Source organism: Diabrotica virgifera, chromosome 6 (assembly GCF_917563875.1).
Source record: "Diabrotica virgifera virgifera chromosome 6, PGI_DIABVI_V3a".
In the NCBI taxonomy this organism is placed as follows: Eukaryota; Metazoa; Arthropoda; class Insecta; order Coleoptera; family Chrysomelidae; genus Diabrotica; species Diabrotica virgifera.
This window is the reverse complement of record NC_065448.1, coordinates 186,502,030-186,527,908: the sequence shown is the minus strand read 5'-3', so window position 1 is coordinate 186,527,908 and position 25,879 is coordinate 186,502,030. Positions and strand designations below refer to the sequence as shown.

The following is a 25,879-nucleotide window of genomic DNA, read 5'->3' as shown; positions in this document are numbered from 1 at the left end:
ACATAGAGCATAGCACAACGAGCACATTTGAAGTTCAAGCAACGAAGGAGCGAGGTAAAAACTAAATGCACATTGTCAACAAGCAGAAAAAATGTGTATAAATCTTCTACAATACCAAAAAACATGTTGATTGTGCGCAAGATATAGCTGCATCCCCAATAATTAAATTGAGGGAGTGGCATCCACTTAGCATAAAAGAGCACGAGGATATTCTTTGCAAACGCGAGCTTGTACACCTTTATTTTTTCTCTTCATGTTATAGCAGTTGTCATATCCTTGGCCCTACAGTCATCTATGTAAATTCAAATAAAATCATTCATTAACTTTTTTATTATCTCATGAGTAGGTGTATGACTCGATACCTAGAACCAAGCTATGGTTCTAGGTATCGAGTGACTAGGACAAACAATAGACTGCATACTAAAATTAAACCCGGTACTGTGGGATAAGAACATTAGTATAAAAACAAAAAGAAGAATATATAACACCATGACAAGAAGTATTCTGAATAATGGGAGCAAAATTGAATCAAAAATATGAAAACCAAATGCAAAATAAGAGCAGCAGAGATGGAATACCTAAGGAGAAGCTGTCATTATCTCAAATATATAAACACGCTTTGCAAAATTAACATGCTTGAAGTATGGTCTCGAAAGAAACACATGGTAAAAAGAGAAAAAATAAAAAAGGGCAAATGTCTGCGTACATCCAATTATTGTTATCGGCGGCGGCGAAATAAAATAGGATCTGGTTACCCATATTAAAAGAGGAAACGAATAGAAAGAAAATACTATAATTAGTAAGTTGATATTATACTGAGAATACACCATTTCAAAATAACACATCTGACATCAGACTTTTTAAAACAAAGATTATATTCCTCAAATATTCTGCTGTTACTGTGATACAAAGAAGCGAACTAGCACAAGAATGTTTTCGTAAATACAATTCGGAAAGAATGAGAGACAAATGGAATTCTAAATACTTTACCAAAACCAGGCAGAAAACTAGGAACTATTATATAAATTAAAAAAAAAATTCCTTTTTACATCGTTCCTGCAGGCCGAATAGCTCAGGCATTAGGATGTCTGACTTCCAGTTAGAAGGCCAAGGATCGACTCCCAGCGATGGCGCCGGCATCTAGACATTTATAAAAATATCTACAGCCCCAGGTCTACTCAGCCTGAATAAAAGGAGCACCTTGGGTAAAAGCAGGGGAAATAATAGGCGGTTGAAGCGTAGCACTGGTCTTGTTATCTTCCTTTTATACTGCAGGCCGAAGAGATGGTATATTACACTGCTATAATCCCAAACAAAATTATCCACGCCAGAATACACTCTAAACTGGAGCTGGATATTAGTGACACTCAATATGGGTTCCGCAATGGTATGGGTACCAAAGAGGCATTATTCTTCTTTAACGTGGTGACACAGAGATGTTTGGATGTTAACCGTCCTCTTTACGTCTGTTTTATAGACTACAATTAGGCGTTTGATAAAGTAAAACATGATCGACTCATGGAAATTCTGAAAACTAAAAACCTAGATAAAAGAGATTTAAGACTTATAACACACCTCTATTACAATCAGCGAGCAGTAGTAAGAATTGAAAAAGAAACATCTGAAAAATTTTAAATAAAGGGAGGAGTCAGGCAAGGCTGCATACTATCACCTCTATTATTTAACGCTTATTCTGAAGAGGTAATGCGAGAAACTCTGGAAGATGAAACAGTCGGCACAGGAGTAAATGGAGTCTTAGTTAACAACATCAGATATGCAGATGATACAGTAATAATAGCCGATAGTTTACAAGACCTGCAAAGACTCATGAGTAAAATAGTAAGGTGTAGTAGGAAGGACGGACTCTGTCTCTCAATATCAAAAAGACGAAGTTTATGAAAATTAGTAAAAACAACCATAATACTAACGAAATCTTGATAGTAGATGGCCAGCAGATCGAAAGAGTAAAAAAGTACACTTACCTAGGAACACTTATAACAGAAAATAATGACTACACTGCAGAAATGAAAGTCAGAATCGAAAAGCACGTTCTAATTTTATGAAAATGAAAAAGGTCCTATGTAGCAAAGATTTAACATTAGATCTTAAAATACGCCTATGGTGTATTCCACGAATATACGTCTGTTTTGGATTATCGCGACAACGAATATTTTAGTGTGTAATATAAGAAGTACGAAAGTATTTTGCTCTAATAATTACTCCAATAAACAACAATATAATTTGCAATTTACTTTCGTTCTTCAAAGCTTGCACAGTAAAATATTCGTTGTCGCGATAATCCAAAACAGACGTATAATTGTGGAATGGGGTATAACAAAATGTTACGTAGACAGTGTACTATACTGTGGAGTGGAATCATGGACGTTAAATGAAGAGACAATGAGACGACTTAACGCCTTTGAAATGTGGACATATAGAAGAATTATGAGGGTTTCCTGGGTAGATAGAGTTACGAACAACGAAGTACTGAGAAGAATAGGTAAAGAGAAGGAAGTTGAACTTACAATTACAGAAAGAAAACTACAGTATCTCGGACATGTGATGCGGGGCGAGAAGTATGGCATCCTGCGACTTATAATGCAAGGAAAGATAGATGGCAGAAGAAGCATCGGAAGAAGACGAATTTCATGGCTGAAAAACCTGAGAGAATGGTTTGGATGCAGCTCAAAACAACTATTTAGAGCTACTGCCTCAAAAATTAAAATAGCTATGATGATTTCCAACCTCCCTAGCGGAGATGGCACCTGAAGAAGAGGAAGAATCCCAAACCGCGATAGTGGTTTAAAAGGGAAAATATTATGACATACATCGTCCTTTATATACATATTATATTCATAGACCGATTCATATGGGCATTTAAATAATATAATTTATGTTATATACATCCACTAGCAAACAATTTTCATTATTTACGCTGATGAGATGATATGCCTTATAACAGTACCTCAACGTCCAGATGGTCGCAAATTATCCAATTCATCACAATAATAATTATTGATCTACCGTTTAAAAAGTGAAGACGAATCTTTCAACTTAAAACCTAGTTAGAAGGTATTTGAGTTAACTGATCGCTTGTTTTCATTCCGATTACATAGTGATTATACTTATTATAGTACAGTATATGAAGGTAAAAATCAAGTATTACCTCCGATTTCATTTATATATTCACGAAAATTGGTCAGTGGTTAGATGACACTTCTAGAAACAAAAGTTACATGGTGACAACTTGCGCTTTTACCCTAAGAGTACAAACGTAGTGAAAGCGGTTTCCGCTTACGGGCAAACCGCCCTAATCTGCGCGGTTTTTTCGCGCGTGAATAGTAACACAGTGAATACGGGTAAAATCGAGAAAAATCGTCCAAATTTGTCAGTTACGTCTACAACTTATAGTAAAATTTCGTCTTCTGATGACGATATAATAATTGCTTTTGATTCTGTTTTGACTAAACTGACAAGAAAGAAAGTTGAGATACATTTTCTTAATCTCGTATGAATAATTTATGGAGAATATCATCATCTATTTCAAAACTTAAAAATGGATAATAAAAGACAGTGAACTATCATTCTCCCTCTTGTCCCAAATAAGGGATCTTTCAAAAACGACAGCAATCAATGCCTCCTTATTCATTGTACAATTACTATACCCGCGCGACAAAAAGCGGAAATCAACTAAATTCTCATTCGACTAAAAGCGGGTTAAAGCAGTTCGCCTGCGCCAACCTACTTTAACTATGTACGTGAACATTTAAAAACGTGCATTCATTTTGAAAAATGATCAAAGCGGGTTCGCGCGGATTGACCATATGTACACGAACACAGTGGAAGCAGTTTCCGCTTACGGTCAAACCGCGCGGACCAGCTTTTAAACGTTTTAAAAATGAATACACGTTTTTAAATGTACTAGTACGTAGTTAAAGCTGGTTTGCGCGGGCCAACCGCTTCATAGTCCTGTCGCCAGGGGGGGTACAACGGCCTCCTGTATTCAGATGGACTTACCCAAGTTTTTTTTATGTATTTTGACCTGTATCACACGAATTTTTTGGGTAACAGTTGATCCGAATGTCGAGAAGATTGTTATAAACCAAGAAGTTGAGGAATCACATAACAGCGATTTCTGGCAAAACAAAATATTTTTTTGTATTTTTTGGGCCATTCTAACCAAAAAATGTTCCTACAAATTTTTTCGTAGGATGCATAGTTTTCGAGATAAATGCGGTTGAACTTTCAAAAAATCGAAAAATTGCAATTTTTGAACCCGAATAACTTTTGATTAAAAAATAAAATAGCAATTCTGCTTACCGCATTTGAAAGTTCAAATAAAATTATATCGCTTTTAATTATTTGTATTGCTAAAAATGTATTATTTTATTGTTAAAAAAAAGCTATAAACACCTGGTGCTTGAGTGATGTTTTTAATGATTTCTCATTTAAAATCGAACGAGTAGGTTGAAGAGGCAAAAGTGCAAGTGAGACTATTTCTACGTAGCATGCATTAAAACGCATGTATTAGGCACGGGAAACACTATGTGTTATAGCTTTTTTTTAACAATCAAAAAATAAATTTTCAGCAATGCAAATATTCAAAACAGGTATAATTTGACTAAAACTTTTAAAGGCGGTAAACAGAATTGCTATTTTATTTCTTATTCAGAGGTTATTCGGGTTCAAAAATTGCAATTTTTCGATTTTTTGAAAGTTCAACCGCGTTTATCTCGAAAACTATGCATCCTACGAAAAAACTTGTAGGAACATTTTTTGGTTAGAATGAACCAAATAATACAAAAAAATGTTTTGCTTTGCGAGAAATCGCTGTTATGTAATTCCTCAACTTCTTTGTTTATAACAATCTTATCGACATCCGGATCAACTGTTACCCAAAAAATTCGTGTTCTACGGGCCAAAATACATAAAAAAAACTTGGGTAAGTCCATCTGAATTAAGAAGGCCGTTGTACCCCCCCTGGCGACAGGACTATCAACCCGCCTTGTCGCCTTTAATCTAATGAGAATTTAGTTTTTTGCCCTGTTAATCGCGCGGGTTTAATGTTTGTACAATGAATAATGAGGCAGTGATTGCTGCCGTTTTTAAAAACCCCCCTACTTGGACACGAGGAAGAACGGTATTTCACTTTCTTGCCTTAACTTATTTTAAGTTTTGAAATAGACGATAATATTCTCCATAAATTATTCTTTCGCGATTAAGAAAATGTATACCAACTTTTTTTCTTTTCAGTTTAGTTAAAACAGAATCAAAAGCAATCATATCGTCATCAGAAGACGAAATTTTGCTACATAAAATTATAGGCTCAACTAACAAATTTGAACCGTTTCCTCGCCTTCACTCTGTTACTATTCACGCGCACGACAACCGCTCAGATTCGCGCGGTTTGACCGTAAACGGAAACCGCTTTCACTATGTTTCTCCCCTAAGCGCGGAAACCGCTTCCAGTGTGTCGGATACCAAGGATGGAAGCCACCCCTTCTCGGGGGTGAAAATTGTTTTATTCAAAACAACCCTTAAGTTGATAGAGGAACAAATACTAAGTAAAATTATTGTTATTATAAAGTTATTAAAATAATTGAATATTTTTGAGTTTTAAGATCAAAGATTTTAAACTTTAATGAAAAAAGTGCATGTTTTAAAACATAAAATGGACTATTACCTTTCTTCCCCTATACCCTTCATTTTATAATATATACTTACTAAACACTTGTTAAATTACTCAGAAATATCTATCAAATGAGCTTCAGAAGAAGCCGCTAGCGTCAAAATTTATTCTCCAAAAATTTCTCCAAAAATTTCTCCAAAAAAATTTAGTGTTTCTTTTTAGCATAACATAAAATAAAAGGCTGTAAAACTGTGATAACTTTAGTTATTTAAATCCCTTATTTTTTCATTTTTGTTCTGTATTATTTTTTTTTGTATATTGAATATTTTGGAGTTATTATCAGAAGAAAATGAAATTAACTAAAATTTTAAAATTTTCTGAATATATTAATACATTAAAAACAATTTGCGCACATATCAAAAACTGTAAATACAGATTGTAGAAATAAAATTTACCCTGTATTTAAGAAATTTTGTTAAAACAAAGCAGGCATGTTTATTAAAACAAAACAAACATGTTTGTTTTGTTTTTATTTTTTTTAAACCCTCTAGATTTAAGTAATTATTGTATATTATAATTGAAAAAAGAAAAGAACACGGAAAAAAAAAGAAAAGGAAAAGCAAAAAAAAGAAAAAGAAAAAAAAAAGAACAAAAACTAAGAAGATGTAAACCTCCGAGATGTTGAATCGGGTTTATGTCTTAGCGTAGTAAAAAAAAAACAATTAATAAAAAATAATAATAAAAAAATAACAAAAAAAATAATAAAAAAACAAATTAGAAATATAAAAAAAAAACAAAAAAAATTAAAATTTACAAAAAAAAAAATTACAACCAAAACCGTGTATTATTTAGATAGTAATTTGTAATACGTTAGTTTGTTATGTATTTAGAGTTAGAAATACAGAAAAAATTCCTCTGATTGAAAAAACAAATTTGTTTGTTTTTAAAAATAACAAAGTGTCTGGCTAGTTGGCTCGGCCAAGGCCATCAAATTCACAAAAAAAAAGTTTAAAAATTCTGATTTTATTAGATAAATATTATTTTTCTTAAAAAATATGCATTCTAAATCGGTCAAAATATTTGAAGTCATTTTCTAAAGAAAGTATTATAGGGATTACTATAAATTTTAGTTTTTGTGGTAATGGCGTCTGTTTTATTTTTCACTTGTTCCTAAAATATTCGAGAGGGTTGATTTCTGGAGCTCATTTGATAAGTATTCCCAAATATTTTGACAATAATTTAGTGAGTATATTTTATGAAATACATCGTTTTTCCATTATTTAAGCTTGAATTCTTAGATTTGGGCACTCACCGAAAAAACAACTCACTTGGAATTAATACTAAAATCGAAATGAATTTCGACTCAATTCAAGCTTTCTGCTTAACACAGGTATAACATACCAAAAGGCACCGCCAGGAAAACATTCCACTTTGCGGTTCAGAGAGCCCATATGAAACGAGTCTTTGTACTCTATGCAGAGTATGGCATTAACAAAACAAGAAAATCTACGGTTTCGTTTTGATTAAAATCTGTCTTCCTCCATCCCCCGATAGCACTATTTCTAGGTCTACCTGTTGTCAAGGAGGCTCTAAGGAAGACAGATTTTTACCATTCCGACCGTAGATTGTCGATATAAATTAAAATAATTTATATCGCAGTATGGATAGAACGCCCTCTAACGGGGAATAAGCGAAATGAATTTCGACTCAATTCAAGCTTTCTGCTTAGCCCAGGTATAACATACCAAAAGGCACCGCCAGGAAAACATTCCACTTTGCAGTTCAGAGAGCCCATATGAAACGAGTCTTTGTACTCTATGCAGAGTATGGCATTAACAAAACAAGAAAATCTACGGTTTCGTTTCATATGGGCTCTCTGAACCGCAAAGTGGAATGTTTTCCTGGCGGTGCCTTTTGGTATGTTATACCTGGGTTAAGCAGAAAGCTTGAATTGAGTCGAAATTCATTTCGCTTATTCCCCGTTAGAGGGCGTTCTATCCATACTGCGATATAAATTATTTTAATTTATATCGACAATCTACGGTCGGAATGGTAAAAATCTGTCTTCCTTAGAGCCTCCTTGACAACAGGTAGACCTAGAAATAGTGTTATCGGGGGATGGAGGAAGACAGATTTTAATCAAAACAAAACCGTAGATTTTCTTGTTTTGTTAATGCCATACTCTGCATAGAGTACAAAGACTCGTTTCATATGGGCTCTCTGAACCGCAAAGTGGAATGTTTTCCTGGCGGTGCCTTTTGGTATGTTATACCTGGGTTAAGCAGAAAGCTTGAATTGAGTCGAAATTCATTTCGCTTATTCCCCGTTAGAGGGCGTTCTATCCATACTGCGATATAAATTATTTTAATTTATATCGACAACCTACGGTCGGAATGGTAAAAATCTGTCTTCCTTAGAGCCTCCTTGACAACAGGTAGACCTAGAAATAGTGCTATCGGGGGATGGAGGAAGACAGATTTTAATCAAAACAAAACCGTAGATTTTCTTGTTTTGTTAATGCCATACTCTGCATAGAGTACAAAGACTCGTTTCATATGGGCTCTCTGAACCGCAAAGTGGAATGTTTTCCTGGCGGTGCCTTTTGGTATGTTATACCTGGTTTAAGCAGAAAGCTTGAATTGAGTCGAAATTCATTTCGCTTATTCCCCGTTAGAGGGCGTTCTATCCATACTGCGATATAAATTATTTTAATTTATATCGACAATCTACGGTCGGAATGGTAAAAATCTGTCTTCCTTAGAGCCTCCTTGACAACAGGTAGACCTAGAAATAGTGCTATCGGGGGATGGAGGAAGACAGATTTTAATCAAAACGAAACCGTAGATTTTCTTGTTTAATACTAAAATGTTATGATTGTAAGGATTTTATTCGATTTTTTATTAGCTTCAATTTTGGTAATGACAATTTTTTTGTAAAAAAATTTTAGTCTATTAAAATGTTACATTTAGGTTGCATTTATTAGAGGAGTCAATTTTATTTTTTTAATGTGTAGGGGGGTTCAGTAGAAGCTTAAGTTCAAGTTTTGGGGTCGCCACCCTTGTCCCCCGGCCGCCATATTGAAAAAAGGGGTGCAAAGGGCTTTCGCGCTGTATCTTCTAAACTAGCAATCCTACAGATAAATAAAAAATTTAATTACACATAAAATGTAGTTAAATTTTCTAGAATTTTATGTCTATTACTTTTTATCGTCAAGTGACCAACAAAAAAATTATAAATAAAAATATGAGAAAATTTTGTAAGAAGTTTCTTTTGGAGATTATAACTTTTTTTCCGTTCATTTTACAATAAAATAACATCATAGCGATTTTGTAGAGGATATTTCATTAAACAATCTTCGCTATAAAGTTGTTTAATTTTATTGATTATCTAGGTTTTACAGCGCTCCAATCTTGACCAGATTCTCGAATACTCATAGGAATACAATAAAAAAAATACTTTTCTTTCTATATATTAGTCGAGCGGCAGCAATCGTTAAGCCGACCACGAAAATCAAATTTAAGGTGAAGGACCAATTTTGGTCTATTTTTATGTTTTCGAAGTCGCTGAATCCGAATATGAAGTTTATTTTTATCTAGATTTGGTGGAACATGTTCAAAAATCAAATTTTATACAAAAATGCCGAAAATCAATTTTGATTATTTTTCAAATTTACCTCGCTGTATCTTTGGCCGCTGTAAATATTTCCTTTTGAAAATTTTACTGTTTAATCTCTGATGTATGTAGATAACAATGGGATTTGTCCTAAATATTTAAACACATTAAAAAAGGAGTTGTTAGTTTTTAAACATTTTGTCATCATATTTCGTTAGTTTCATGTTTACTTAAAAAGTTGAGTGACAAACTTTTTAGTTTATAATTTTAACCAATTAACCAACATAACAATAAAATATAATTCATAAAGAAGTTTTTTGGAAAATTTTAAGTTAAAATATACAATAGGAAAAAGTTATGTTACTCCATAAACAAGCGGCACACCCCAAAAAACGCTTATATCTCGAGATCCTGACCACGGTGTGGTGAATGGCTAATTTTGATCATACTTTATGATTTTGATAACAAAAATTCGTTTTTTGCTCTTCTTAAGGATTTTGCAATATGCGATTGCGTCATTGTTCTTCTGAACCGGCGAATTTTTCCTCAAACAATTTCTTGGGCCGTTTCTATATATGCTTAGGGTTATAAGTTTTATAGTGGGGAGAAAGGTCAAAAACAGATTAATAAGAGCATAGGAATGTTAAAATCATATATAGATAGAAAAGTAAGCCCAACTTTTGTTTTTATTATATCCCTATGAGCATTCGATAATCTGGTCAAGTTTGGAGCGCTATAAAACCTATATAAATAGATAGAATTAAACAAATTTATAGTGGAAATTGTTCGCTGAAAAACCCTCTACAAAATTGCTATAATTTTATTTTATTTTAAAATGAACTGAAAAAAGTTATAACCTCCAAAAGGAATCTTGTTAAAATTTTTTTACATATTTTTGTTCATATCTTTTTTGTTGGTCACTTGACGATGAAAAGTAATAGAAATAAAATTGTAAAAAATTTAATTTGCTACATTTTATATTTAATTAGATTTTCCGTAGGATTCGTAGTTTACGAGATATAGCGCGTAACCCCTTTACACACCATTTCTAAGATGGCGGCCGGGGGACAAGGGTGGCGACCCCAAAAACTTGAACTTAAGCTACTACTGATCCCCCTACACATTAAAGAAATAAAATTGACTCCTCTAACAAATGCAAGGTACGGCTTAAAAATGTAACATTTTAATGGAGTATTTAGTTTTTCAGTATTTTATGAACAACCGCTTTAAACACGCATTTTTTACAAAAAATTAAAATATTTGGTCTTAAATAACTCAAAAAGTATTAATTTATTTTAATAAATTAATATAACAATTTTTGCTTAGAATTTGTGTCTCTATCGATGTATGAGGTTGGCCTTCACCTACAGATTAAAAGTAGCGCAATTTGGCACCATGTCACTTCTATTTCTTGTGGTATCCTCTAACTACTCACCAATTTTCATAAAATTCGATGATAATTTAACGAAATCGGGAGTCAAAAACCTTCAGTGACTGCACTAATAGAGCTTCCTCCAGGAACGTAATTAGAAAATCATAGCAATAACTGGAATGTGTCAATTTTCGCCGTGTTCGATTAAATCGTGAATATTTAATTATAAGGTCGTAGTTGATTATGAGCAGGTAAATGATAAATGCTAATAAAAACTTAATTAGTACATACGGTAATTGCGATGTGGTTCAATTTAATCGGTTATATTAATCATTTAACTATAATTTTACATCTCCTAATCTATGTACTTGCGGCATGCGAGAGTTTTGTGATCCTTGAGTTATACAGGGTGTCTCAAAAAGATTTGGTAATAAATTATACCTCAGATTCTGGGGTCAAAAATAGGTTGACTGAACCTCACTTACCTATATAAAATAGTGCACACAAAAAAAGTTACAGGCCTTTGAAATTTCAAAATGAAAATCGATTTTTTTTCATATATCGAAAACTCTTAGAGATGATTTTTTATTGAACATGGATATGTGGAACTTTTATGGCAGCAGCATCTTAAAAAAATTAAAGTGAAGTTTGTGCATCCCATAAAAATTTTATGGGGGTTTTGTTCCCTTTTAAAGCCCCCCAAACTTTTGTGTACGTTCCAATTAAATCATTATTATGGCACCATTAGTTAATCACAATGTCTTTAAAACTTTTTTGCCTCTTAGTACTTTTTTGATAAGCCAGTGTTTATTGAGATATTTTGAATATTTCTCGAATCCACCACATATTTGTATATAGATTATAGACACCTTTTAATAGTCTGAAAATTTATTTATGTTACATTTTTATGTATATTTTGAAAAATAAGCCACATCTCGATAAAAGGTGACTTATCAAAAAAAGGCTAGGATGCAAAAAAGTTTTAAAAACAAAAATTGGAAAAATTATTTTTGTAAAAGGTATAAAATTTTATTAAAATCCCTTTAAAGAGCTACATCACAACAAAACGTTTTCGATTTAATAAAAAAATCATCATCAGTGTTTGGTCAAAAAATAAGTATAATTGATTTAATGGATATAAAGTTGATATTTAAATTTTGACTAAGGTTAGAGCAAGTTGGTTATACTTACAGACTGAATTCTTGCTGAGCCACCAAAGAAAAATATTCGGGTAAAACCCTTTTAATATAACATGAATAAAATAGGTCACTAGCATCTCGTTGCCTTGAACACACTTCCACCTTTTCTCAACATTTAAAACAAAACAGTCATACTCTTAACATTCCGGAAAATATTTCTCTAATACACAACATACCACAAAAGAATTTTTTAAGACTGGACCTATACGAGGACTTGGAAATAATTAGAGAAAAGCAAAGAAGCCCTAACTGTGTCAACCCCCATTTGTCTTTCAATCGTGACTTCAATCCCTTACATCATCAACTTCTTTCTTAACCTAAATTTCCGAACTTCTTTGCTGTTTACAAATTCTTTTTCATTTATATTAACTTTTTCTTCATATTTACTTGTCCAATAGTTGACAATATTTCTAACATAAACTCATAATCCCTTATCTTCTACTAGTCTTCCAAAATAATCTACTTTAACTTTCTTTTCCACAGTTTTGTTAAATTGGTCAGTCACATCTCTGACAGTATTTGATTTCCTTCCCCCATTTTAGCCACAAATCGTCATTTAATTCAAGTCTTCGTCCTAGGTCCAACTAAACTTCAGGAAAAAATTAAGTTTTTCATCCAAATACTTCCACTCTCTTACCCATAGGGTGTGGGTCTGGTTTCTTCTGGGGCACCCAGCCTTTCTTATCACACTTCAATACAGTAAAGAATTCTGATATCAAACCATAAATTATTCATTATTCATTACTGTTTGAATTTACTCAACCATTTTATCTGGCAACAACGCCCATACCTCTGTCCCCCCGTAACGCCAACACCTGACTTCTTTTGGCGAACTTTTGAACTTACGATAGACCTGCACGCTAAAAATTCGACCTCTTATACCTTCAATCGTCGACCGAGGCGGTCGGCCTTTCAGATCACACACGACGTCAAACTGTAAGTTGTACGTTTCCATCACCACAGAGCAAATAAATGGTTCAAACATTGTTTAACATTGACATGTAGCATTCGAATAATGTTTTGATAATAATAATACATTCATATTAAAACACCAGAAGTGTCTGACTCATTAAACAATAAATTTTAACCAGTACCCATAGAAATGCAACCACTTTCAAAGGAATCACACATCATCTGAGAAAACATACAGTCGTTTTCTGTACCCGGGCGCAAGAAATACGCCACACTGTGGACGACTAGAAGCCCTATCGTCCAATTACCTACTATGTTTTACCTATAATGGTAGCTTTTTCCAAATACCTTCATTCATTCATCCAATTTTAAACCTTTTCAATTAAACTCAACAACTTGGTAAAAAAATCCCTAATTCGAACATTTTTTAGTTCTAGATGTCTACGATACATAAAAGGACCTCATACTTTTGCCCAGGATATTAGTTCAATTAACATTTTGTCTTCACTTCCAATTTCAACACTCAGCTATTATAATCAATTAACTTACATATCAATTTATATCTATAATCAATTAACTTACATATCATTATATCATATCAATCTCCTCCTGTGACTTATACTATTTATCTTTATTTCAACACTACTTTGATATCAAACTTCCACATACTACAGACTCTCTAATTTAATCTGCCAATTGGTACAATTAAACTAACAACCCCCTTTTTAATTCATTGTAAATTAAATTTTCATTAACACAGTTGGACTTACTTCAATTTTGAATAGGAACCGCATTCATCAACCTATTCATATAAATAAAACATCTTAGCAAAAATATTTTCCACTTAATTATTTGGTCCCAGATGTTCCTGAACATTAATGGATCCATTATTCGCTAATTAATTCAACTTCATTTGAATTATGTATAGATGGCTGCATACATTGTGGCTAATTCTATATTTGCATTATAAAAATCATTTTATACTCTACCTACATCTTACATAATCAAGGTACTTAAATGTAATTATAGCCACAACTTTGTTGATGTTTGTTATTACTATTGAAGTTAAAAAAAAATCTTTTATTACAATTAGTTGGCTGTAGTGATACAGGGTAACTTCTACGTCACGTTGGACGTTTGGTTTTTGACACCTTTCAGAAACATTACTAATTTTGCATTTAGTTGTCATTAAGTCATTGGAATGTAAACAACTCAATTTGCATCCCACGAGTTGGGAAATTCAATACATTGCCTTAGGGCATAATCCTAGTTGCCATGTAAACCATCATAAAACATTTTATTAAAGTATAATACATGTTATATTTAAAGGGTTTTTACCCGAATATTTTTCTTTGGTGGCTCAGCTAGCATCCAGTCTGTAAGTATAACCAACTGGCTCTAACCTTAGTCAAAATTTAAATATCAATTTTATATTAATTAAATCGGTTATACTTATTTTTAGATCTAACACTGATGATGATTTTTTTTATAAAATCGAAAACGTTTTTTGTGATACAGCCCTTTAAAGGGATTTTAATAAAATTTTATACCTTTTACAAAGAATTTTTCCAATTTTTATGATTGATGGTATACAGCCAACTACAGGAAAAACTTTTTCGTTTCCTTGTAGATTTTTAAAAACACTGTGTTTAACTAATGGTACCACAATAATAGTTTAATTGGAACGTACACAAATATTTGGGGGGTTTAAAGGAACAAAATCCACATAAACATTTTATGTAAATATATTAAAAAAGAAGCCGCATCTCAATAAAAACTGGCTATCGAAAAAATAATAACAGGCAAAAAAGTTTTAGAAACGCTGTATTTAACTAATGGTACCACAATAATGAATTAATTAGAAGGTACACAAAAGTTTGGAGGGCTCTAAGGGAACAAAACTCCCATAAAATTTTATGGGGTGAACAAATTTTACTTTAATTTTGTTTTAAGATGTTCCAGCCGTAAGTATGATACATGTCCATTTTCAATAAAAAATCTCTAGTACTTTTCGATATATTGAAAAAAATCGATTTTCATTTTGTAACTTCAAAGGGCTGTAACTTTTTTTATGAGCACATTTGTGTTAAGGTAAGTTAGGTTCAACCGAAGTATTTTTGACCCCAGAATGTGTGGTATAATTTGTGATCAATCTTTTCGGGATTATATGCGATAAATAAATGCATATACATAGATCTGTTTATGTTTTAAGTTTTTAATTAAAAGAAATAAAATGCCGAATATAATGTTAATTTCATAACAATAGGTAACTTTTAATTTTCATTAACGATACTTTGGACTATAAATGTAGACAAAAACCTAAGGAAGTAATAGACCAGAGCCGAAGACTTTAGAAATTGAAAAAGCTAAACAAAAGATAGTAAAAAGAGAAAATATAGTAACTTAAAAGAAAGAAAATCTATAAATGAAAAGAAACATACTTTAGTGGCTATCTGATATCCCGAAGCGGTATGGGGTGAGGTTTTAAGGGTTACAAATTTTAAGGGGACAAAACGATCTGGCGAAAAAGTTAAATGTTTAAGTTTTGGGTAATAAAATGATCTATGTTGCAACAGAATACAATTAAAAAAAAGTTTAAGTTTTTAATCTAAAAGCACATAAAATGATACCATTTTAAATCCTACTATTTTAATGGTACCATTTTAAAGTAGCCCGCACAAACCTTATGGAAATTAGGTCCCAGTGGATTTCGTTCATACCTTGGGAAACTAATCTTTAAAGCATCCCGATAAAAAGTTCTCATGGGCACAACTCAATCGTATGAAGGATTTTCAAGATATAGAGGCACAAACTCGGAAAATTATAAGATTTACTGGGTATTCCAATTCCCGAGTTACTGGTTATCTGGCAACATGTAGAAGTTTGGATCAAGGAAAAGTACTAGTAGTCTAGGATTTTTTCCTGGCTTGCCAATGGCGACCTTTACTTTGACCTTGACCTTCAACGGACGTCATCTTCTAGAGTTTAGATGGTTTTTGGCATTAAATTGATATAAACAGATTACTCATGGGTTACTGGAATCGCTAAACACGAATATGCCATCAAAATTGACCTTCGGAGGACGTGGTGGCCAGGACCACTGCAAGGGACGTCATCTTCTAGAGTTTCAATGGTTTTCGGCATTTAATTGATGCAAATGAATTACTGGAGGGTTTTTGTGCTCGCTAAACATGAATATGCCACCAGAATCGACTCCCGGGGCACCTGGCTTCCAAGGTCAATGAAGGGCGCTCCCGGAGTTTCGAGGGCCTTTGGTACTACTTTAATGCAAACGGATTAGTTATAGGTTTTTGGGGTTGCTGAACACGAATACGTGATCAGCACAGACACAGGAGCACCTGGTGCCTAAGACAGGTTATCATATGGATTTAAAAACCTAAGAGTAATCCATTTGATTCCTCCGAAACTCCAGAAGATATCCTGTCTTAGGCACCAGGTGCTCCTGTGTCTGTGCTGATCACGTATTCGTGTTCAGCAACCCCAGAAACCTATAACTAATCCGTGTGCATTAATGTAGTACCAAAGACCCTCGAAACTCCAGGAGTCCCTTTCATTGACTTTGGAAACCAGGTGCTCCGGGAGTCGGTTCTGGTGGCATAGTCGTGTTTAGCGACCTCAAAAACTCATGAGTAATCTGTTTATATCAATTTAATATCGAAAACCCTAGAAACTCTGGAAGATGACGTCCGTTGAAGGTCAAGGTCAAAGTAAAGGTCGCCATTGGATAGCCAGGAAAAAATCCTAGACTACTAGTACTTTTCCTTGATCCAAACTTGTACATGTTGCCAGATAACCAGTAACTCAGGGAATTGGAATACCCAATAAATCTTATAATTTTCCGAGCTTGTGCTTCTATATCTTGAAAATACTTCATACGATTGAGTTGTGCCCATGAGAACTTTTTATCAGGATGCTTCAAAGTGTATTTTCCCAAAGTATGAACGAAATACACTGGGACCTAATTTCCATAAGGTTTGTGTGGGGTACTTTGGCTACAAGCAAAATGTACACTTATAAATTAACTTTTTTAGGTCCTCTTCAATAGATACGTGTCTTTAATACATATGTATAATTTTTATTATTCAAAACACTCATGTCAAACTTATTGATTGCTGTGGGCGTAAACTGACAAACGACTAACATGTGATTAGAGAACTTTACAGAGTGTAATTTTTATAAAAGTTAAATGGTAGGGTATTATTCACGGATCATTTCTTAACAAACCGTATACCAATTTCTTGGGTATATGACTTTTCAGTTTAACGTTCAAGAGAAAACAAAACTATCAGTTGGGTATGTAAATACCTTGATGCTAACCTCATTTTCTGTCACATTCATTGGGTTTCAGTTAAATAAAAAGTCTATTTTTTACGAGTTTAAGAAGTCCATAATTAGTCTGTTAGCCGCTTTAAATAAAGTAAGTTTGATTTCAACGTGACAACTGTAGTAATAATCAAATTAGATATGCGTAATTTATCTAGGAAATATGTATCTAGAAAATATATGTTGTCTTAGGAGAGTATATTTTTTAAGAAGAAAGGCCATGTGTTTTTATTATATTTATATTTATATTTATATTTATATTTATATTTATATTTATATTTATATTTATATTTATATTTATATTTATATTTATATTTATATTTATATTTATATTTATATTTATATTTATATTTATATTTATATTTATATTTATATTTATATTTATATTTATATTTATATTTATATTTATATTTATATTTATATTTATATTTATATTTATATTTATATTTATATTTATATTTATATTTATATTTATATTTATATTTATATTTATATTTATATTTATATTTATATTTATATTTATCTGATCATCAGTGATTGTAATCTATAATATGTTTTACCCCCCAACCCCCAGAAATCACCATATTTAGTATATATTTTAAACAAGGTAGGTGATTCATTTTTTGTGAAACCTTTTTGTTGTCTTAGTTCTATTTTTATGTTGATTTTTTTATTCTTATTTAGCTTATTATTGTTTTCTTCTTCATCTTTTTGTATAGATGTGACTCAATTATTTTTACAATGTGCCCCCAGTAAGTTGTCGTTCCATCGTTTTCCTGGTCTTCCCACTGATCATCTTCATATTGGGGAACCGTCTCTCGCCGTCACATTGTGGTTCCAAATGCCGAAAAGGTGGTCATGAACCTGTAAAAGCGTATATTGTCTATACTGTCCATATTGTCTGTACTTTCGTACCTACTTAAGGGTTTTTGACTCTTAGTTATCTGACATTATTTTTTTAAACAAATTGGCGGATCAAACGTGGCGAAAAGAAATTGAAAATATCAATCATAATGCAAAATGTTTTGTCAAATTTGGTAGTTTTAGGTCGCTGATTACAAAACTAACCTAATTTTTTCAAAAACAAAATGGCGGATACCGAATGACCGAAGTAAATTCGAAAATTATTTTAATATAAACGCATATTTTTTTGAAATTTTATACAGGGTGAGCCACGCTCAACGGGACGGAGCCTACCGGGGAAACAGCTAAAGATATTAATAATTCCTACCGTAGGAATACGTAGGTCAGTACCGGCTACAAATTAAAATTTGTGAAATATATACAGGGTGTCCCAATTTAGCGTAATGATTTAAAGTTATATATTTTTAAATGGAACAGCCTATATTTCACTTTAATTTTGAATTCTACTGAACAAAATAATGTTACTTTATTTAACATTCCCTATACCTATTTTTGACAGGTTTCGATTTATTTGGGTTTTTCTGAAAATGAACTATTCGCGAAATTAATTAATTACACATTATCGCATGAATTTTAATTGACGTCTTTTTGTCAGTTAATTGTCAACTGTCCATGCTTTACATCAGAATAATTACCATTTGAAACTAATCTACAGAGTGTTCGCAATCTGAAGTGTCAATGCTCTACAATATTTTGTATCATTACTTTCTTAACTTAAATGGGACACCCTGTATTTTACTTTAATTTTGAATTCTGATAAAAAAATAATGTTACTTTATTAAACAATCCCTATACCTATCTTTGATAATTTTCGATTTATTTGCGTTTTTTTTTTTTTTAATGCACTATTCTTGAAATTAATTAATCACACTTTATTACATAAAGTTAAACAAAACACACTGGACACACTGGTGTCCATTTTCTTCAATACATAACCTCACTCTGTGTTCAAAATTTTGTTTTCCTTTTCTTAACATTTCTGGAGTAACTGTTGCAAACGCATTACGAATACGCGTTTTCATGTCTTCAGCGGTTGTAGGTGGAGTTTAATAAACCAAACTTTTAATATATCCCAAAAAGAAACAAAACCGATGGTCCCTTAATGTATATGGTGGAATAATAGGAGAACATGTGATAGGACCGTATTTTTTAATGGCCATTTAAATGGACAGAAGTTTTTAAGATTTCTACGAAGAGACGTTTTGATACTTTTGCAAAATATCCCTTTAAATATTAGAAGGACAATGTTTCTGCAGCTAAACGGTGATCCAGCACGTTACACGCGTAATGTTAGAGAATATTTAGACAGAAAATTTCCGGGAAAGTGGATAGGTAGGGGGTGGTGCTGTCAATTGGCCCCCTAGATCACCTGGCTTAACATCGATGGACTTTTTTTTGGGATATATTAAAAGTTTGGTTTATTAAACTCCACCTACAACCGCTGAAGACATGAAAACGCGTATTCGTAATGCGTTTGCAACAGTTACTCCAAAAATGTTAAGAAAAGGAAAACAAAATTTTGAACACAGAGTGAGGTTATGTATTGAAGAAAATGGACACCAGTGTGTCCAGTGTGTTTTGTTTAACTTTATGTAATAAAGTGTGATAAATTAATTTCAAGAATAGTGCATTTTCAAAAAAAAAAAACGCAAATAAATCGAAAATTATCAAAGATAGGTATAGGGATTGTTTAATAAAGTAATATTATTTTTTTGATTAGAATTCAAAATTAAAGTAAAATACAGGGTGTCCCACTTAAGTTAAGAAAGTAATTATACAAATATTGTAGAGCATTGACACTTCAGATTGCGAACACTCTGTAGATTAGTTTCAAATGGTAATTATTCTGATGTAAAGCATGGACAGTTGACAATTAACTGACAAAAAGACGTCAATTAAAATTCATGCGATAATGTGTAATTAATTAATTTCGCGAATAGTACATTTTCAGAAAAACCCAAATAAATCGAAACCTGTCAAAAATAGGTATAGGGAATGTTAAATAAAGTAACATTATTTTGTTCAGTAGAACTCAAAATTAAAGTGAAATATAGGTTGTTCCATTTAAAAAATATATAACTTTATATCATTACGCCAAATTGGGACACCCTGTATATATTTCACAAATTTTACTTTGTAGCCGTTACTGACCTACGTATTCCTACGGAAGGAATTTTTAATATCTTTAGCCGTTTCCCCGGTAGGCTCCGTCCCGTTGAGCGTGGCTCACCCTGTATAATAAGGGACTTTTGAAATAACTCATTACAAGACATTTTCTTTTTGAAGTACATTATTTAGCACCTATTACTTAGGTACAACCGCCCATACATTCGCAACAATCGCCAGAATCATGTAATAGGTATGCAGCATTTTACACTTTTGTATTCAAACAACTGACAACAATGCATAGGCAGCTAAACCAATATGATTATTTAACTTCTGAATATACATTTTGAGATTGATATACATTAATCGCATAATTGTGCAGAACTATGTACTTTTTGAATAAATTTTTAACGAAATTTTGATTATTTCAAGTATATTTTTACTGTTTATTCATTAACAAAGTTTATGCATTTATTGTTATCAAATCTTTAGTTAACTTTCATCTTACATTAACACATATTTGAAAATAAAGAATCTGCTTTACAGCAATAAAATTGATAAATTGCAAAACGTTTTAAAGCGTTTTCAATATAGGTACGCTTCTTTTTGACTTTCACTGCCGACCAAAATAAGGCAGTACATGGCTCAGTTGTCCCGGAGTTATGAATAAGAATAGATCCGATCTGATCCTTATACTGTACTTAGACTCTCCGATAGTATGAGAAAACAACTCTAAACATGAAAATCCCTAAATAGGGACTTTTTATTTTACCTCATGACCACGTCTCCAGGATTTGGAACCACTGTGCGTCGTTACTACTCTATTTGTTGTCATTCTCTCTTTGTTGTAGTTATTAATGTTCTCCACGTTACACCTTCGTCGTGTATCTCTACTTCTAGCTCTGTCCCATAGTGTCTTACTTACTATCGATTTTTCGAAGGGTTTTCATCTCCGCTGTGCTGTTTCGAGCAATTTTTTGTCCTCTCTGTGCCGGGGCCCTGATTCTAATTCAAATTTCGACTCAAAACAAGTCGCAATCAATACGGCGACGTTGAAATGCGAGCTTGTGCGAGCCTTGTGGATTTTAGTTGAACTAACGAAAGGACGTCACAAAATAGCGACTATCGAAATTAATAGCGACTCCAAAAAAGTGGTTGATATTAATAATTTCGAGTCGAAATTATTGTGACACGGACATGAATGAATATGAATGGCCGAAAGCGTGGTTAGGCTTAGTTTAGAAGATGTGTTTTGTTTGTTTCTTGCAAGAAAAACTAAAGCAAAAGGTATAAATATGGCTGGGTTTTATAGAAATTGGCTGGTTTTGGAGGAATTAGATAGAATAGTATTAAATTAGAAATATAATAATTGAGAATTTCCACAACGTGAATTATCAACACAATGAAAGATGTAAGGTAATAATCTGGGAAAATTAGTATAAAACAAGGAAAATTTTATATACATATTAGTAATATAGCTACGCAAAGTCCTCAGAAAGTGTGCTATTTGGTTTATAAACAAATTAGCGCTCCGAAATCTTTTTTCAATTATTGCTCTTTAACTTAGAAGATTTTAACTTTAAACCAAATAGGCCAGGGCGGATCTGTTTTGAGATGGACGTTGAGAGGTGACTCAAATTTTTTTGCAGTAATTGCTTGAAAATAAATCATTTGAGTATACAAGTATCATTTGAGTATATAAAATAAATCATAAATTTGAGTTATACTCCCTCTCAAAAAGGTCCGGAACATTGTTTAAATAATCAAAATGTCAAGAATTGAAGGAAAAATTCGATTTTTTTCTCCGTTTTTTGATTATAACTTTAAAAGTATTCATTTCCGAGAAAACTTATACTGACATAAAAGTTGCGTAATTCAATTTACTACAGTATAAAATTGGTTAAAAATTTAAAAAATAGTCACCCTAGTTGCAAAACAGCAATAATTGCGAAAAAACCATACAAAAACAAGTAATGGCATTTTATGTTTTTCAACCATTTATGCTACACTTAGGATCTTCATATTTCACCCAAAAAAACTTTATGATACATTAAAACAATACTGTAAATTTTATTAAGATCGGTTCAATAGATTTTGCAAAATAAATTTTGCAATACAGCTTTCGCAAAAAAAATTCATTTTTTCAAAATGTTACAGGACTGAAAATAAAGCAGATAGCAAGTTGAATTTTTTTTTACTTATAGAAGTGTACTGTACCTTTCATTTGCAATTTTCAAAATTAAAATCGATTAATTACCACGGCGTCAGAAAATTTTTGAAATAAACAATAATTTTTGGTGCTACGCGCAGGACAGCGGTGTTCGATTCACACAAGTTGATTTCCACCAAAATTTCTTCCAATCTTTATCTAATATATTATTTTCTTACTCTATATTTTGTTGTATTTTAATTTTTTAATTCCACAAAAATCAAACTAATTTTATTATGGTTTGTGAAATATTGTTTAAACAATTGCATCTGTTTGAAAATAATAAACTTTTATTATTTAAGTTAAAACATATGAACAAAGAAAGTTTTTGCTAATAAAAGTGTTATTTCAAAGGATATAGTATGTGTTTTTATTTTGCACTAAACAAATTTATTTATTTATATCGAAATGTCATAAAAATTAAAATGTATCAGTCATTATCAAAGGTCATTGGAATGCCCAATCAGAGCAACCTATCCGCTGTCCTACGCGTAGCACGAATAATTAATATTTATGTAAAAAAATTCCTGACGCCGTGGTGTTGAGCGATTTTAATTTTGCAAAATTGCAAATGAAAGGTACAGTACACTTCTATAAAAATTTTCAACTTGCTATCTGCTTTATTTTCAAACGTATTTGAAAAACGTAAAATGCGAATACTTGTTTTTGTATGTTTTTTCACAATTATTGATATTTTGCAACAAGGGTGACTATTTCTTAAATTTTTAACCAATTCTATATTGTAGGAAATTTAATTACGCAACTTTTATGTCAGTACAACTTTTCTCGTAAATGAATACTTTCAAAGTTATAATCAAAAAACCAAGAAAAAAATCGAAATTTTCCTTAATTTTTTGACATTTTGATTATTTAAACAATGTTCCGGACCTTTTTGAGAGGGAGGATAACTCAAATATTATTATTTGATTTATTTTCAATCAATTTCTGCAAAAAAATTTGAGTCACCTCTCAACGTCCAAATGTACTAACATTTTTACAGATGCGCCCTGGTCTAAAAAGGGTCGCGGACGTTTCCCCAACTGTCATCAATACGACTAACTTCACGCGTATCTTTGATACAAGAACTATAAAAAAATATGCATTGAAATCCAGATCCCGTAATTCGTTAAGCGTGATAAAGTGAGTACAAAGACATACATATTTCTTTCTTTGTAATTACAGCTTCAAGCTACCGTACACTTCTCGTAGACACTGCCGATAAGGTAGAGCCGTGTGGGGAAAATTCGAGCGCCCAAACCAAAAACACTCACATAAAAAAATCACTGTAATTTAATTCTGCACATAGATATTTTTTCCGATTTCCTTTGGCGGAAATTTTCCTCGAAAAATTCGGGTTTTCCAAACAAAATCTTTAATTTTCAACTCAAATTTTAGGGAAGTAATTATTTACCAATAATTAAATAACTTGGTGACATAAATCTTTTTTGTTTTGAGTGTTTGGAAAATATGAAAATTTGTATGTACAAAGAGGACCGGAATAAAAAGGTAATGGTCCAAATATTGAAATCCTATTGTTTATAACTCTGTCGCAAATACCGGTCAAATTTGACCAGTTATACCTGGATCCACTCCTCGCAATTCAATTTTTTTTCTTCAAAAAGGGCACAGAAGCCGTGCCCTTTTCAACAGCGTTAACATAATTTAATTTAATCTAATATTTTCTGAGTGGTTCTATTTGTTTTTAAGCCAAAAAATTGTTTCTTTATAACATTCCTGAGACCGCTCAAATAGTCCAATTTCAATTTTCTAAAGTACGTTGAATAGGTATAGTGCTTTTTATATGAAAATCATAGTTATTCTGATGTATCATAATCTTTCGGGTTATTATTTCGACCGAAATTTTTTAATTAACATTTTAATTATTGCTGAACTATTGGTTAGATTGTCGCCGGCCACTTGATATAAATATAATCTACTATAAAAAATCTTTCATATCATCAATTTATTTAATTATTGATAAATAATTACTTCCCTAAAATTTTAATTGAATATTGCAGATTTTTTGGGAAAACTCGGATTTTTCGAGTAAAATTTTTGTTGAAGGAAATCGGAAAAAAAGTAACTGTATGCAGAACTAAATTACGGAAAATTTTTATTTTAGTGTTTTTGGCTTAAAGGAAAAATCTTAGGAGTTAGAGAGCCCTAATTAAAAAAAAGAAGATTTAGGAATGCTATTTTGTTTATAAATAAAATAACACACTTTCTGCGGACTTGTCATACCCCATATTACGAATATATGCAATCTTAAGATTTGATTTTAGCAATAAAATAGCTGGTAAATAACTTTTCCCAAAAACGGCATTTTTTAGATAATTTTCCCAGACTATCAACAAATGTTGTGGTGGTTGCGTAGCCAATAAATCCAATAAACCGGAGCTCCAACCCAAATTTTGAGCAGTGTCAAAATGATAACGTTAATATCCCCAGTTGGAACTAATATCGAAATGAATAAGAATCGCTATAAATTGCGACCATCATGGCGGCGTCGAAATTAAATAGCGACCTCGAAATGAATTAGAATCAGGCTCCGGGTCGTGTTTCTGCCGCGTATGATATTATTGGTATGATGAGTGTTTTATAAATTGCTTTCATTTTTTTCCGATATTTTTATTTTAGTAAATTAATTTGAAACATTTATTAATTCAAATAATTTTTTCTGTAGATTCCAACACCTACGGCCTACATACCTACATATTTTAGCTACGGGCATGGACATTCCTCTCTCCCTTATCCCTATATACCGACTACTAACCAAGGTGGAGGAGGAGTGAATTCGTTAGGAGGTTGGAATTCCAACGGTGGCTGGAGCCAGGACAAAAGTTACAATCTAAGATAATTATCCACATCATATAAATAAAGCAGTAACAAAATGAAAAATGTATAATGTAATATGTAGTGAAGTATAGAGCCATTGATAAAGAACCTTATTAGAGTAGTCTGTGAAGTAAAAATTACATTTTCTTCTTCTTCTTTTGGCATCATAACCCTGGATGGGTCTTTGCCTCTCTAACTATTTCTGTCATTCAGATTTCTCTTGTGCCCTCCCTCTAATTGTTTTATGTTCATGGTTTCGGGTAGTCTTCCACGTCATTAAACCACCTCGTTCTGAGCCATCCTTTCTTCTCTCCTTCCTATCAGCTTCCATTGTAATATTTTCTTTGTGGTTTTTGCATCGTCTTGTCTCTGCACATGTTCCAACCATGACAGTCTTTGACTTTTCACAAATCGTACAATACCGTAACCTTCATTCATTTAACTAACCACGTTGTGTGTGTGTGTGTGTGGAGAGAAAGAGATGGCATTAGACAAAGCGTCTTTTTGCCACAGAATTTTTTTATAGATATGTTTAAATTTTTATCTTAGAATCATTTATAAACTTGATTAAGATATTAAATATAGATTTGTCAGAATAAGATAAAAGATTGCTGATGCTAACTGGAAGGCTAATGTTAAGGTTAATTAAACCTAAATATAAGTTTTGAGTCTGATCCCTATGATTAAGACAATCCAAGAATACATGGTTCAGATCCCCGATGGACTCATAGTTACAC

General features: G+C 32.2%; 1 protein-coding gene across 1 annotated transcript in view; it reads left to right on the top strand.

The window, feature by feature from the left end:
• LOC114324592 (uncharacterized) overlaps positions 1–25,312 on the top strand; it is a 109,171-nt gene extending 83,859 nt beyond the window's left edge. Inside the window, exon 7 of the mRNA XM_050653124.1 lies at positions 24,991–25,312. Coding sequence (XP_050509081.1) covers positions 24,991–25,164 — 174 coding nt within the window. The 3' untranslated portion in view covers positions 25,165–25,312. The remainder of the gene's footprint in view (positions 1–24,990) is intronic.
• Positions 25,313–25,879: the final 567 nt, after the last annotated feature.